The sequence below is a fragment of the Mobula birostris genome, chromosome 2 (assembly GCF_030028105.1).
Source record: "Mobula birostris isolate sMobBir1 chromosome 2, sMobBir1.hap1, whole genome shotgun sequence".
NCBI classification, from domain to species: Eukaryota; Metazoa; Chordata; class Chondrichthyes; order Myliobatiformes; family Myliobatidae; genus Mobula; species Mobula birostris.
In genome coordinates this window covers 5,616,290-5,632,288 of record NC_092371.1, presented here as the reverse complement: position 1 = coordinate 5,632,288, position 15,999 = coordinate 5,616,290, and the positions used below count along the sequence as shown (strand labels likewise).

Here is a 15,999-nt window from a genome sequence, read left to right as displayed (position 1 = left end):
GTTCAATCTTGTTTCTGTTTCCATAATACCATAATGTGCTTTGTATTCGTCTATGCAACTAATTAATAAAAATACTGAAAAAGATGATAAATCTCACGCCGGGGTGGGGTTAGGGAGGTGTCAGGGATCTCTCCATCACCTCTCCACTGCCTGGTGCCAGTGGCAGCTGGTGGGAGGGGTGGACGAGGAAGTGAGCGAGGCAGCAGGGGTTCGTGAGGGTGAGACTCGGACCCGACTCTCTGTCAGGAGCACAGGGGAATGGAAGGACTGGGATCCCTGTACCCGCAGTGTAAGGTGGGTGAATACTCCACCCTCTCTGACCCTCAATGCACCTCATTGCTCTTTGTCACTCTACATCCATCCCTTTCTCTGTAACCCCCTCCAGCCCCTACACCCCTCTCTGTCTCTGTAACCCCCTCCAGTCCCTACACCCCTCCCTGTCTCTGTAACCCCCTCCAGCCCCTACACCCCTCCCTGTCTCTGTAACCCCCTCCAGCCCCTACACCCCTCCCTGTCTCTGTAACCCCCTCCAGCACCTACACCCCTCCCTGTCTCTGTAACTCCCTCCAGCCCCTACACCCCTCCCTGTCTCTGTAACCCCCTCCAGCCCCTACACCCCTCCCTGTCTCTGTAACCCCCTCCAGCACCTACACCTCTCCCTGTCTCTGTAACCCCCTCCAGCCCCTACACCCCTCCCTGTCTCTGTAACCCCCTCCAGCCCCTACACCTCTCCCTGTCTCTGTAACCTCCTCCAGTCCCTACACCCCTCCCTGTCTCTGTAACCCCCTCCAGCCCCTACACCCCTCCCTGTATCTGTAACCCCCTCCAGCCCCTACACCTCTCTCTGTCTCTGTGACCCCGTCCAGCCCCTACACCCCTCCCTGTCTCTGTAACCCCCTCCAGCCCCTACACCCCACCCTGTCTCTGTAATCCCCTCCAGACTCTACACCCCTCCCTGTCTCTGTAACCTCCTCCAGCCCCTACACCCCACCCTGTCTCTGTAACCCCCTCCAGCCCCTACACCCTCCCTGTCTCTGTAACCCCCTCCAGCCCCTACACCCCTCGCTGTCTCTGTAACCCCCTCCAGCCCCTACACCCCTCCCTGTCTCTGTAACCCCCTCCAGCCCCTACACCTCTCCCTGTCTCTGTAACCCCCTCCAGTCCCTACACCCCTCCCTGTCTCTGTAACCCCCTCCAGCCCCTACACCCCTCCCTGTCTCTGTAACCCCCTCCGGCCCCTACACCTCTCTCTGTTTCTGTGACCCCGTCCAGCCCCTACACCCCTCCCTGTCTCTGTAACCCCCTCCGGCCCCTACACCCCTCCCTGTCTCTGTAACCCCTCCAGCCGCTACACCCCTCCCCATCTCTGTGACCCCCTCCAGCCCCTACACCACTCCCAGTCTCTGTGACCCCCTCCAGCCCCTACACCCCTCCCTGTCTCTGTGACCCCCTCCAGCCCCTACACCCCTCCCTGTCTCTGTAACCCCCTCCAGTCCCTACACCCCTCCCTGTCTCTGTAACCCCCTCCAGCCCCTACACCCCTCCCTGTCTCTGTAACCCCCTCCGGCCCCTACACCTCTCTCTGTCTCTGTGACCCCGTCCAGCCCCTACACCCCTCCCTATCTCTGTAACCCCTCCAGCCCCTACACCCCTCCCTGTCTCTGTAACCTCCTCCAGCCCCTACACCCTTCCCTGTCTCTGTAACCCCCTCCAGCCCCTACACCCCTCCCTGTCTCTGTAACCCCCTCCAGCCCCTACACCCCTCCCTGTCTCTGTAACCCCTCCAGCCCCTACACCCCTCCCTGTCTCTGTAACCCCCTCCAGCCCCTACACCTCTCCCTGTCTCTGTAACCCCCTCCAGCCCCTACACCCCTCCCTGTCTCTGTAACCCCCTCCAGCCCCTACACCCCTCCCTGTCTCTGTAACCCCCTCCATCCCTTACACCCCTCCCTGTCTCTGTAACCCCCTCCAGCCCCTACACCCCTCCCTGTCTCTGTAACCCCCTCCAGCCTCCACACCCCTCCCTGTCTCTGTAACCCCTCCAGCCCCTACACCCCTCCCTGTCTCTGTAACCCCCTCCGGCCCCTACACCCCTCCCTGTCTCTGTAACCCCCTCCAGCCCCTACACCCCTCCCTGTCTCTGTAACCCCCTCCGGCCCCTACACCCCTCCCTGTCTCTGTAACCCCCTCCAGCCCCTACACCTCTCCCTGTCTCTGTAACCCCCTCCAGTCCCTACACCCCTCCCTGTCTCTGTAACCCCCTCCGGCCCCTTCACCCCTCCCTGTCTCTGTAACCCCCTCCAGCCCCTACACCACTCCCTGTCTCTGTGACCCCCTCCAGCCCCTACACCCCTCCCTGTCTCTGTAACCCCCTCCAGTCCCTACACCTCTCCCTGTCTCTGTAACCTCCTCCAGCCCCTACACCCCTCCCTGTCTCTGTAACCCCCTCCAGCCCCTACACCACTCCCTGTCTCTGTAACCCCCTCCGGCCCCTACACCTTTCCAGCACTTTCCAAACATGCTTAAAGAAGAAAGCCAGGAATTTGTCAGATTTTGTGTGAATCCCTGGTCTACACCCCGAGCGTGAAGAGGAATCACAGAACTCCTGTAGCACAGAAGTGGAGGCTGTTCAGCTCATTGAATTTGTTCTAGTCCCCAGTGTCCTAAATCCAATTTATCCCTGTTTTCCTGCTACCATTTGACTATTTTCACCCCTATTCCAGACAGTAAGGATTCATGGATTTTCCACTCAAGTTCCCACACTCTCCCCAGTTTCCTGTTCTGAAATTTTCAACAGCCTCCCCCCTGCCGAATTTCTATCCCTCACCCACACCGGGGAAGGGTGGGGGGAACAGTGACCCTTTAACCCATTAATCCCTCATGTCGGGATGTGGTAGAGAAACGAAAAACTTGTGGGAGAGCGCACAGACACACACACACACACACACACACAGACACACAGACACAGACACACACACACACACACACACAGACACACACACACAGACACACACACACACACAGACACAGACACACACACAGACACACACACACAGACACACACACACACACACAGACACAAACACACACACAGACACACACACACACACACACACAGACACAAACACACACACAGACACACACACACAGACACACACACACACACACACAGACACAAACACACACACAGACACACACACACAGACACACACACACACACAGACACACACACACACAAACACACACACAGAGACACACACAGACACACACACACACACAGACACACACACACAGACACACACACAAACACAGACACACACACACACACAGACACACACACAAACACACACACAGACACACACACACACACACACACACACACACACACACACACACACACACACACAACGCTGGAGGTCGGGATCGAACTCAGGTGTCTGGAGCCATGAAACATCATTGCTATCTGCTGTCTGAGGTTTCCTGGATTCCCAGAACCCTCTGGAATATTTACTGCCACAGCCTGTCCCGGGACAACAAACGCTGGCAGACGCCACTCCTTACATCGGTGTTCCTGTCCCCTAGGTGTAGCGTGTCTGAGGCAGAGCCACCATGTACGGCCTGTACCTGGAGGCCGTAAATGATTACATCAATGAGTCCTATGGAGAAGATGTGTGGAGGCTGATCGAAGCTCGAGCAGAGATCCCTCACCTCAAGTTCGTCAAACACCAGATGTACAAGTAAGGGCCGAAAGTCCTGGGAGGGTAGAAGTTGGAGAAAGGAATGTGTAGTGGGATGGTGTAGAGGGAGTTTCACTCTGTGTCTGACCCCGGGAGTCTGTGATGGGACGGTGTGGAGGGAGTTTCACTCTGTGTCTGACCCCGGGAGTCTGTGATGGGACGGTGTGGAGGGAGTTTCACTCTGTGTCTGACCCCGGGAGTGTGTGATGGGACAGTGTAGAGGGAGTTTCACTCTGTGTCTGACCCCGGGAGTGTGTGATGGGACGGTGTGGAGGGAGCTTCACTCTGTGTCTGACCCCGGGAGTGTGTGATGGGACAGTGTAGAGGGAGTTTCACTCTGTGTCTGACCCTGGGAGTGTGTGATGGGACAACGTGGAGGGAGTTTCACTCTGTGTCTGACCCCGGGAGTCTGTGATGGGACGGTGTGGAGGGAGTTTCACTCTGTGTCTGACCCCGGGAGTGTGTGATGGGACAGTGTAGAGGGAGCTTCACTCTGTGTCTGACCCCGGGAGTGTGTGATGGGACAGTGTAGAGGGAGTTTCACTCTGTGTCTGACCCTGGGAGTGTGTGATGGGACTGTGTAGAGGGAGTTTCACACAGTGTCTGACCCCAGAAGTGTGTGATCGGACAACGTGGAGGGAGTTTCACCCATGCTTGACCCTCACTCTACCTGGGACTTGATACTTCCTCCTCTTCCCCCATTTTCCGTCCATCCCCATGATGGTCGTGCCTTCAGCTGTCTAGATCCTGGTATCTCTTCGCTCATCGTTCTTGCCTCCCTCTATCACTTCACGCTCTCCCAAACCGAGGGCTGGGTGCCTTCTTCCCACGCCTTGAGTGCTGGCTCCTGAGGACGATCCTTCTCTGGGGCCGAGAGCAGTTCGCAACTGGAATCTCTGCTAATGGCTGATTCTCCCTCTCACTAGTGACAACCTCATCCTCCGCATGGCAAAGGCTGCCGGCGAAGTCCTGGGCAAGACTCACGACGAGCTGATGTACGCGTTTGGCGTCTACATGGTGAAGCGGATTGGGAACTATGGATACGAACGGATTCTCCGGGTACTTTTCATCCCATTGCGGGCAGATCTCACACACACGCACACACATCTGCTGGGAATTTCTGTTCCCTCTTCTCTTTCACAGCCACTCAACGTAGAACCAGAACTGGCCCTTTGGTCCATCATGTCTGTGCCAACCATGATGTCAATTAATTAATTCCATCTCCCTGAGCGAGGTCCAGATCCCTCTGTTCACGTCCCTGGTAAAACAGCTCTTAAAGAATGCAATGATGCAGTTGTAAAGGTCTCTGATCAGGCTGTACTTAAGACCATAAAATATGGGAGCAGAAGTAGGCCATTCTACTCTGCCATTCAATCATGGGCTGATCCAATTCTTCCAGTCATCTCCACTCCCCTGCCTTCTCCCCATACCCTTTGATACCCTGGCTAATCAAGAACCTATCTATCTCTGCCTTAAATACACCCAATGACTTGGCCTCCACAGCCACTCATGGTAACAAATTCCACAGATTTACCACCCTCCAACTAAAGTAATTTCTCCGTAAGAAGTCCATGTGGAGTACTGTATCCCCCCCATTACAGGAAGGATGTGTAGCCTTTGGAGAGGGTGCAGAGGAGTTTCACCAGGTTGTTACCTGGATTAGAGGGCATGAGCGAGGAGGAGAGTTTGGACAAACTTGGGTTGTTTTCTCTGATGCTGGAGACCTGATCGAAGTTTATAAAATTAAGAGAGGCAGAGGTAGAGAAAACAGCCGGTGTCTTTTTCCCAGGATCACGATGTAAAATACCAGAGGGTTTGCATTGAAGGAGAGAGGGGGAGTTTAAAGGAGAGAGAGGGAGATTTTGAAGGAGAGAGGGAGAGTTTGAAGAAGAGGGAGGGAGATTTTGAAGGAGAGAGGGAGAGTTTGAAAGCTGGGTGACACAAAGCTGGGTGGCAGTGAGGAGCATGTTATGAGAATGCAGGGTGACTTGGACAGGCTGGGTGAGTGGGCAGATGCATGGCAGATGCAGTTTAATGTGGATAAATGTGAGGTTATCCACCTTGGCGGTAAGAACAGGAAGGCAGATTATTATCTAAATGGAGTAAGTTAGGAAAAGGGGAAGCACAACGAGATCTAGGTGTTCTTGTACATCAGTCACTGAAAGCAAGCATGCAAGTACAGCAGGCAGTGAAGAAAGTTAATGGCTTGCTGGCCTTCATAACAAGGGGAATTGAGTATAAGAGCAAAGAGGTCCTTCTACAGCTGTACAGGGCCCTGGTGAGACCACACCTGGAGTACTGTGTGCAGTTTCGGTCTCCAAATTTGAGGAAGGACATTCTTGCTATTGAGGGAGTGTAGCGTAGGTTCACAAGGTTAATTCCCGGGATGGCGGTACTGTGATATGTTGAAAGATTGGAGCGACTGGGCTTGTATACTCTGGAATTTAGAAGGCTGAGAGGGGATCTGATTGAAACATATAAGATTATTAAGGGATTGGACACGCTGGAGGCAGGAAGCATGTTCCTGCTGATGGGTGAGTCCAGAACCAGCGGCCACAGTTTAATAATAAGGGGTAGGCCATTTAGAACGGAGTTGAGGAAAAACTTTTTCACCCAGAGAGTGGTGGATGTATGGAATGCTCTGCCCCAGAAGGCTGTGGAGGCCAAGTCTCTGGATGCTTTCAAGAAAGAGATGGATAGAGCTCTTAAATTTAGTGGAATCAAAGGTTATGGGGATAAGGCAGGAACTGGATACTGATAGTGGATGATCAGCCATGATCACAGTGAATGGTGGTGCTGGCTCGAAGGGCCGAATGGCCTACTCCTGCACCTATTGTCTATTGTCTATTGAAGGAGAGAGGGAGAGTTTGAAGGAGAGAGAGGGAGTGTTTGAAGGAGAGAGAGGGAGGGTTTAAAGGAGATGCGTGTGGATTATTTTACACAGCGAGTGGAAGGTGCTGCCGGGGTGGTGGTGAAGGTAGATACAATGCTAGTGTTTAGAACACAGAACAGAAACAGGCCCTTCAGCCCTTCATGGCTATGCCAGCTATGATGGCCAATAACCTCATTCCTTCTACCTACACAATGTCCATATGCCTCCATTCCCTGCACATCCTTGTGTCTGTCTAAGACCCCTCTACCTCCACCACCACCCCGGGCACAGCATTCCAAATACCCACCGAAGAAAACTTACCCTTTATACTTACCCCCCTCACCTTAAATGTGTCCTCTGTAGTATTACACATTCCTGACCTGCAAGATCTACTCTTTCGATGTTCCTCACTATCTGAGGCTTCCCTCAGCCTCCGTTACTCCAGAGAAAACAAACTCTCTTTGCTCTCTGATCCAGGCAGCATCTCGGTGAACTTCTTCTACACCCTTTCCAAAGCCTCCTGACCTGTCCTGTAACGGGGTGACCAGAACTGCCCACAATACTCCAAGCGCAGATTGACCAGAGTCTGACACAACTGCTCTAAGAGGAATTTAGACAGAGTGGGGAAGGGAGGGATATAAACCATTTCTAGGGAGATGGGATTAGTTAGATCAGCATCATGGCTAGCCCAGACAGTGGGGCGAAGGGCCTGTTCCTCTACTGTATTGCCCTGTGTTCTATCTGTATTAGACAATCAAGATTTGAATAGCTCAGACTCAGCAGAAAGCAGCTGATTGGGCAGTCGAGGTCAGGTGACCAAACATTTTGAAAAGCTCAAACAGGTAAATAGAGGGATAGCTCAAGCGAAGCGGCCAGAGCGTGAGTGGGCCAGTGAAGGAGTGGAGCTTTGAGGCTTTGACTCGAGAGGCTTCGATGAGAAGAGGCGGAGGACAAGCTAGCTCGCAGTTAGTTTTTACAATGTCTCCTGAGACGGTGATGTGCCTCTCATGTGAGATGTGGCAGTCTTGGGGGAACGCCCCTCTCCCGCAGAGTCACATCTGCCAGAAGTGCATACGGCTGGGCGATCTGGAACACCGTGTAAGGAATCTGGAGCAGCAGCTGGATGACCTTCGACTCATAAGGGAGAATGAGGCAGTCATAGATGACAGCTACAGGGAGGTAGTCACACCTAGGCTGTCGGAAACAGGTCATTGGGTGACAGTCAGAGGGGGGAAAGCGAAGGTGAGCAGACAGGTAGTGCAGAGCACCCCTGTAGCCATTATCCTGAATAATAAGTTTACCGTCCTGGATACTGTTGGCGGGGACGACCAACCAGGTGTGAGCCACGGTGGCGGGGCCTCCGGCACTGAGTCTGACCCTGTGGTGCAGAAGGGTGGGACGGAGAAGAGGAGAGCTGTCGTCATTGGAGACTGTATAGTCAGGGGAGCAGACAGGAGATTTTGTGGGCATGAGAAGGACACCTGCATGGTTTGTTGCCTCCCGGGTGCCAGGGTCCGGGATGTCTTTGACCGGGTGCACGACATCCTGGTACGAGAGGGAAAGCAACCAGAAGTTGTGATACATGTTGGTACCAACGACATTGGCAAGAAGAGGGATGAGGTCCTGAAGTGTGAGTTTCCGGAACCAGGCAGAAGGCTGAAGAACAGGACCTCAGGGGTGGCGTTCTCAGGATTGCTGCCAGTGCTACGTGACAGAGATGGTAAGAATTGGAGGAGATGGCAGTTGAATGCGTGGCTGAGGAGTTGGTGCAGGGGGCAGGGTTTTAGATTTTTGGATGATTGGGATCTCTTCTGGGGAAGGTGGCACCTGTACAGATTGGATGGGTTACACCTGAACTCGAGGGGGAGCAATATCCTTGCAGGTAGGTTTGCTAGCATGGTTCGGGAGGGTTTAAACTAATTTGCGAGGGGGATGGGACCCAGAGCAATAGGGCAGTGAAAGAAGTGTGTGGAGTAAAGCCAGTCTAACATACAGAGAGGCTTTGAGGAAAGAGAAGCAGAGTAAACGGTGTAAAGACAGTAAGGTAGAAGGGCTGAAATGTGTGTACCTCAATGCAAGAAGCATCAGGAACAAAGGTGATGAACTGAGAGCTTGGATACATACATGGAATTATGATGTAGTGGCCATTACAGAGACTTGGCTGGCACCAGGGCAGGAATGGATTCTCAATATTCCTGGATTTCAGTGCTTTAAAAGGGATAGAGAGGGCGGAAAAAGGGGAGGAGGGGTGGCATTACTGGTCAGGGATACTATTACAGCTACAGAAAGGGTGGGTAATGTAGCAGGATCCTCTTTTGAGTCAATATGGGTGGAAGTCAGGAACAGGAAGGGAGCAGTTACTCTACTGGGGGTATTCTATAGACCCCTTGGTAGCAGCAGAGATACAGAGGAGCAGATTGGGAGGCAGATTTTGGAAAGGTGCAAAAATAACAGGGTTGTTATCATGGGTGACTTTAACTTCCCTAATATTGATTGGCATCTGATTAGTTCCTTGGGTTTAGATGGGGCAGAGTTTGTTAAGTGTGCCCAGGATGGATTCCGTCACAGTATGTGGACAGGCCGACCAGGGGGAATGCCATACTAGATCTAGTACTAGGTAATGAACTGGGTCAGGTCACAGATCTCTCAGTGGGTGAGCATCTGGGGGACAGTGACCACTGCTCCCTGGCCTTTATAATTAACATGGAAAAGGATAGAATCAAAGAGGACAGGAAAATTTTTAATTGGGGAAAGGCAAGTTATGAGGCTATAAGGCTAGAACTTGCAGGTGTGAATTGGGATGATGTTTTTGCAGGGAAATGTACTATGGACAGGTGGTCAATGTTTAGAGATCTCTTGCTGGATGTTAGGGATAAATTTGTCCCGGTGAGGAAGATGAAGAATGGTCGGGTGAAGGAACCATGGGTGACAAGTGAGGTGGGGAATCTAGTCAGGTGGAAGAGGGCAGCATACATGAGGTTTAGGAAGCAAGGATCAGATGGGTCTATTGAGGAATATAGGGTAGCAAAAAAGAAGCTTAAGAAGGGGCTGAGAAGGGCAAGAAGGGGGCATGAGAAGGCCTTGGCGAGTAGGGTAAAGGAAAACCCCAAGGCATTCTTCAATTATGTGAAGAAAAAAAGGATGACAGGAGTGAAGGTAGGACCGATTAGAGATAAAGGTGGGAAGATGTGTCTGGAGGCTGTGGAAGTGAGCGAGGTCCTCAATGAATACTTCTCTTCGGTATTCACCAATGAGAGGGAAATTGATCATGGTGAGGACAATATGAGTGAGGTTGATGTTCTGGAGCATGTTGATATCAAGGGAGAGGAGGTGTTGGAGTTGTTAAAATACATTAGGACAGATAAGTCCCCGGGGCCTGACAGAATATTCCCCAGGCTGCTCCACAAGGCAAGAGAAGAGATTGCTGAGCCTCTGGCTAGGATCTTTATATCCTCGTTGTCCACGGGAATGGTACCGGAGGATTGGAGGGAGGCGAATGTTGTTCCCTTGTTCAAAAAAGGTAGTAGGGATAGTCTGGGTAATTATAGACCAGTGAGCCTTATGTCTGTGGTGGGAAAGCTGTTGGAAAAGATTCTTAGAGATAGGATCTATAGGCATTTAGAGAATCATGGTCTGATCAGGGACAGTCAGCATGGCTTTGTGAAGGGCAGATCGTGTCTAACAAGCCTGATAGAGTTCTTTGCGGAGATGACCAGGCATATAGATGAGGGTAGTGCAGTGGATGTGATCTATATGGATTTTAGTAAGGCATTTGACAAGGTTCCACATGGTAGGCTTATTCAGAAAGTTAGAAGGCATGGGATCCAGGGAAGTTTGGCCAGGTGGATTCAGAATTGGCTTGCTTGCAGAAGGCAGAGGGTGGCGGTGGAGGGAGTACATTCAGATTGGAGGATTGTGACTAGTGGTGTCCCACAAGGATCTGTTCTGGGAGCTCTACTTTTCGTGATTTTTATTAACAACCTGGATGTGGGGGTAGAAGGGTGGGTTGGCAAGTTTGCAGACGACACAATGGTTGGTGGTGTTGTAGTTAGTGTAGAGGATTGTCGAAGATTGCAGAGAGACATTGATAGGATGCAGAAGTGGGCTGAGAAGTGGCAGATGGAGTTCAACCCGGAGAAGTGTGAGGTGGTACACTTTGGAAGGACAAACTCCAAGGCAGAGTACAAAGTAAATGGCAGGATACTTGGTAGTGCGGAGGAGCAGAGGGATCTGGGGGTACATGTCCACAGATCCCTGAAAGTTGCCTCACAGGTGGATAGGGTAGTTAAGAAAGCTTACGGGGTGTTAGCTTTCATAAGCCGAGTTTAAGAGTCGTGATGTAATGATGCAGCTCTCTAAAACTCTGGTTAGGCCACACTTGGAGTACTGTGTCCAGTTCTGGTCACCTCACTATAGGAAGGATGTGGAAGCATTGGAAAGGGTACAGGGGAGATTTACCAGGATGCTGCCTAGTTTAGAAAGTATGCATTATGATCAGAGATTAAGGGAGCTAGGGCTTTACTCTTTGGAGAGAAGGAGGATGAGAGGAGACATGATAGAGGTGTACAAGATAATAAGAGGAATAGATAGAGTGGATAGCCAGCGCCTCTTCCCCAGGGCACCACTGCTCAATACAAGAGGACATGGCTTTAAGGTAAGGGGTGGGAAGTTCAAGGGGGATATTAGAGGAAGGTTTTTTACTCAGGGAGTGGTTGGTGCGTGGAATGCACTGCCTGAGTCAGTGGTGGAGGCAGATACACTAGTGAAGTTTAAGAGACTACTAGACAGGTATATGGAGGAATCTAAGGTGGGGGTTTATATGGGAGGCAGCGTTTGAGGGTCGGCACAATATTGTGGGCCAAAAGGCCTGTACTGTGCTGTACTATTCTATGTTCTATGTAACTTGATCTCCCTCCAACTAAAATAATCTGCTTCAATGGCATTCTTGCCTGGATTAAACTCCCTCTGCCACTTCTCCGCCCATATCTGCAACTGATCTATATCCTGCAGTCCTTTGTCAATCTTCTCCACGATCCCCAATGCCACCAAACTGCAGGTAAAAGAATCTTGTGGTTCTAGAGTCTCCCTCAAGAGAAAAGCCAAAGTCGAGTTTATTGTCATCTGCACAAGTGCAATAAAAAACTTACTTGCAGCAGCATCACAGCATTGGGTGCACAATATTCACTAGGAAAACATAAATTAAACACAAACTATATACAACTTTTACAAGAAAGAACAAAATTGGCACAAAAAAAAGATATAGTGCAAAGTGTCACAGTGTTTCTGTACTGAGGTGGTGATTGGGGTTGAGCTGGTCGGTTCAGGAACTGAATGGTTGAAGGGAAGTCGCTGTTCCTGAACCTGGTGGTGTGGGACTTCAGGCTTCTGTACCTCCTGTCCCGATGGGAGCTGTGAGATTTTATGGCCCGGATGGTGGGGATCTGTGATGATGGACGTTGCCTTGTTGAGGCAGCGTCTCCTGTAGACACGACCGATGGTCGGGAGGGATGTGCCTGTGATTGTACTGGGCCGAGTCCCCCTCCCTCTGCAGTTTCCTACAGCCCCGCACATTAGATTTGCCGTACCAGACCATGATGCGAACAGTCAGGATACCTTCAACAGGACGTCTGGAGGAGTTTGTTAGAGTGTTTGGTGACAGGCCGAACTCCTGAAACTCTAAATAAAAGTAGAGAGACTTCCTTGTGATTGCATCTGTGTGTGGGCCCAGGACAGCTCATCGGAGGTGTTAACTCCCCGGAGTTTAAGGCTGTCCACATCATAGACTGGCACAAGCTCACCTCCCTTCCCCTTCCTGAGGCCAGTGATCCTGCCCACACCCAGTACCCTCTTCTCCTCCGTGGCACCCACCCCGACTCCAGGCTCGGGTCTGGAGCCCGGACCGGTCCCAGAGCAGCTTGGGAGGGAGCAGGGCAGGAGGTATGACAAGAGGCTTGCAGGTAGAAGAAGGGCCAAACAGCCTGGCACCTGGCATGGGCTCCAGGTAGGTGGTCACTTGGGAGTGGAGGACCCCAGTAGGGGACACTTGGAACAAGACTAGCCCATCAGCAAGGCAGGAGTACCAACCCCACCCAAGTCGAGGGATAGGAGTCCCTGGGAAATGTTCCAGGGTGGGAGTTGGATTTTTTGGGTGAGGTCCTGTTTGTTCCAGACACGGCTGTGGGAGGTGACCTCTGTCTTGATCCTTCACTCCCCACCCCATCACCCTTCTTTCCCCCTCCCCATATCACCCCCTTCCTTCCTACCCACCTCTGTCCCCATCCCTCTCCCCTCCTTTCCCTGTCCCGTCCCCTTCTCTTCCCTCCACCCCACCTCTCTCATCCCCTCTCACCTCCCCTCTCCTTTCATCCCTCCCAATGTTCAACCCCTCCCCTCTCTCCCTGTCCTGTCCCATGTCACCCCCTCTCTCCCCTCTCTCCCTGTCCTGTCCCATGTTGCCCCCTCTCTCCCCTCTCTCCCTGTCCTGTCCGGTCCCCTGTCGCCCCCTCTCTCCCCCGTCCCCCGTCCAGGTGCTGGGCCGGAACGTGCGGGACTTCATCAACGAGCTGGACAACCTCCACGAGTATTTCCGCTTCTCCTTCCCCAAGGTGCAGCCGCCCAGCTTCTGCGTGGAGGAAGAGTGCGAACGCAGCCTCACCCTCCACTACCGCAGCACCCGCAAGGGCTTCACCCAGTTTGTCAAGGGTACGGGGGGGGCAATGAGGGGCAGAGAGGTGCCAGGGAGGGAGGGAGGGAGGGGGAAGGGGAGAGGATGAGGGAGTGGTTGAGGTGGAAGGGGTAGGGGATGAGGGAGAGAGAGGGGTAGGGGATGAGGGAGGGGAGGGGATGGGGAAAAGGAGAGGATGAGGGAGGAGATATGGTAGGGGAGGGAGGAGATATGGTAGGGGAAGGGATGGGGAAGGGGAGGGGGTGAGGGAGGGGATGAAGTGGAAGGGGAGGGGATGAGGGAGGGGAGGGGAAGGGGTAGGGGATGAGAGAGGGGAGGGGATGGGGAAGAGGAGAGGATGAGGGAGGAGATATGGTAGGGGGAGGGATGGGGAGGGGATGAGGTGGAAGGGAGAGGAGATATAGTGGGGGAAGGGAGGGGCGGAGGGTCGGTCGGGTTCCCAGGGAGGAAGGGGTGGAGGGTGTTGAGGATGGAGGGGCATTGATGAGGGGGCACCACATTGCAGGAGGGGCAACGAGGGGAGAGGGCATTGGGGGCAGCAAGCACAATGCTGCACTGCAGAGGGACAGCGAGGGGGGAGAGCAGAAACTGCAAGTTGAGTTAATCTGGAGAAGTGTGAGGCACTCGTTGTGTTTGGGAGATCAAACGTAAAGGGACGGCACTTAGTTATGTGCCCGACCCTCAGGAGCTTTGCTGTACAGAGAGATCTTGGGGTCCAGGTTCAGAGCTCTCTGAAAGGGACCCCTCACCAGTCGGGGCGAGGAATACGAGAGCTGATGCAGCTTTATAAACCTCAGGTCCGGACACGTCGGGGGGAACTGCATCCAGTTCCATCCCGGGAAGGATGTGGGGGATTTGGGGAGGGTGCAGGAGGGGCTCGTCAGGATGCTGTCTGGATTAGAGGACATGGGCTCTGAGGAGAGCTGTTTTCCCTGGAGTGCCTGAAGCTGAGGAGGGACCTGATAGGGGTTATAAAATCACGCATGGAGTAGACAGCCGGTGGAAACGTTTGACACCAGAGGGGATGTATTTAAGGCGGGGCGGGGGGGGGGTAAGTTCAAAGTGATGTGTGGGGCAAGTTTATTTTTACACACAGGGTGGTTTGTGCCCTGCGAGGGGTGGTGGTGGAGGCAGATACGATAGAGGGGTTCGAGAGGTAAGTGGATGGGGAGAGAATGGAGAGACATAGGCACTGTGTAAGCAGAAGGGATTCGATTAGTTGGACATATAGCTACATGGGGCCAAGGTTAATATGCAGGTGGTGACGAAGACAAATGCAATGTTAGCATTCATTTCTAGAGGACCAGAATATAAAAGCGAGGATGAAATGTCGAGGCTTTATAAGACACTGGTGAGGCCTCTCTAGCAGTATTGTGAGCAGGTTTGGGCCCTTATTTAAGAAAGGATCTGCTGACAGTAGAGGGGAGGACTCACAGGAGCTTCTTGAGAATGACTCTGAGAACAAAGGGTTATCATATGAGGAGTGATTGGAGGCTCTGGGCCTGTATTCACTGAAGTTTATAAGAATGAGGGGGGATCTCATTGAAGCTCATTGGATACCGAAAAGCCGAGTTGATGTGGAGAGCATGTTTCCTCCAGTGGGGAAGTCAAGAACCAGAGATCACAGCCTCAGCATAGAGGGATGCCCATTTAGAAAGGAGATGAGGAGGAAATTCTTTAGCCAGTGGGTGGTGAATCTGTGGAATTTATTGCCACAGATGGCTTTGGAGGCCGAGTCATTGGGCAAAGTTAAAGCAGAGATCCATAGGTTCGTGATTAGTGAGGGCAGAGAAACGGGATAGAGAGAGAAACGGGTCAGCCATGATGGAATAGCGGAGCAGCGTCTATTGGCTGAACGGCCTCATTCTGCTCCCATCTGTTATGGCTGATGCAGGGGTCCCCAGGAACCCCTGGAGACACCAACCCATCTGACCCATTGCCCCTCTGCAGGGCAGTTGTCGCAGGTTGGCCGCCAGTTCTATAACACGGACATCGAGGTGGAGATCCTCTCCAAGGAGGAGACAGAGAAGATGACGTACGTGGTGTACAAGATGAACTTTGACAACGCGGCCTTCAAGCACCGCAGGCCGCAGCTGAGGGCGGCCCCCGACTACGAGAAGCTGCCCATGAAGAAGGGCATCTTCTTCGACATGTTCCCCTTCAGCACGATCTTCCGACGCGACATGACCATGTCCAGGATCGGCGATGGCCTCAAGGAGGTCTTCTCCGACCTGCAGGGCAAGAAGGTCAACGACGAGTTCACCCTGGTCCGACCCATGCTGGAGTTCAACTGGGACAATGTAGGTTAGAGTGCTGGGGTGGGGGAGGGGGAGTTACGGATGGGGAGGGAGGAGTCCGGGAGTGACGGGTGGGGGTCGGGTGGAGTCTGTGAGTGACGGATGGGTTGTGGGAGTCTGGGAGTGACAGGGAGAGGGTTGGGGGGAGGTGTCTTTGAAGGGAGATGGGAGAGAGGGAGGAGAGTTGAGTGAAGGAGAAGGGGGAGGAATCTGGGTAGGGAGGGTGATTTCTAGAAGTGAGGGGAGATTGGGAGAAGGTTCTGTGAGGGAAAGGCAGAGGGGAGGGGTGTGAAATTGAGGAGGGACCGAGGATGGATTTGGAAGTGAAAGTGGAATTGTCTGCGAGACGTTGGAAAAGGAAAAGTGGTCTGTGAGGATAGATGGCTCTGGGAATGAGGGACAAGATGA

At 52.8% G+C, this 15,999-nt stretch overlaps 1 protein-coding gene across 1 annotated transcript in view; it reads left to right on the top strand.

Annotated features, from left to right (window-relative positions):
• The first annotated feature begins 234 nt into the window (after nt 1–234).
• LOC140207562 (soluble guanylate cyclase 88E-like) overlaps nt 235–15,999 on the top strand; it is a 97,673-nt gene continuing 81,908 nt past the window's right edge. Inside the window, exons 1-5 of the mRNA XM_072276112.1 lie at nt 235–294; nt 3,583–3,737; nt 4,664–4,796; nt 13,137–13,311; nt 15,245–15,594. Of these exons, the coding sequence (XP_072132213.1) occupies nt 3,610–3,737; nt 4,664–4,796; nt 13,137–13,311; nt 15,245–15,594 (786 nt within the window). The 5' untranslated portion in view covers nt 235–294; nt 3,583–3,609. The remainder of the gene's footprint in view (nt 295–3,582; nt 3,738–4,663; nt 4,797–13,136; nt 13,312–15,244; nt 15,595–15,999) is intronic.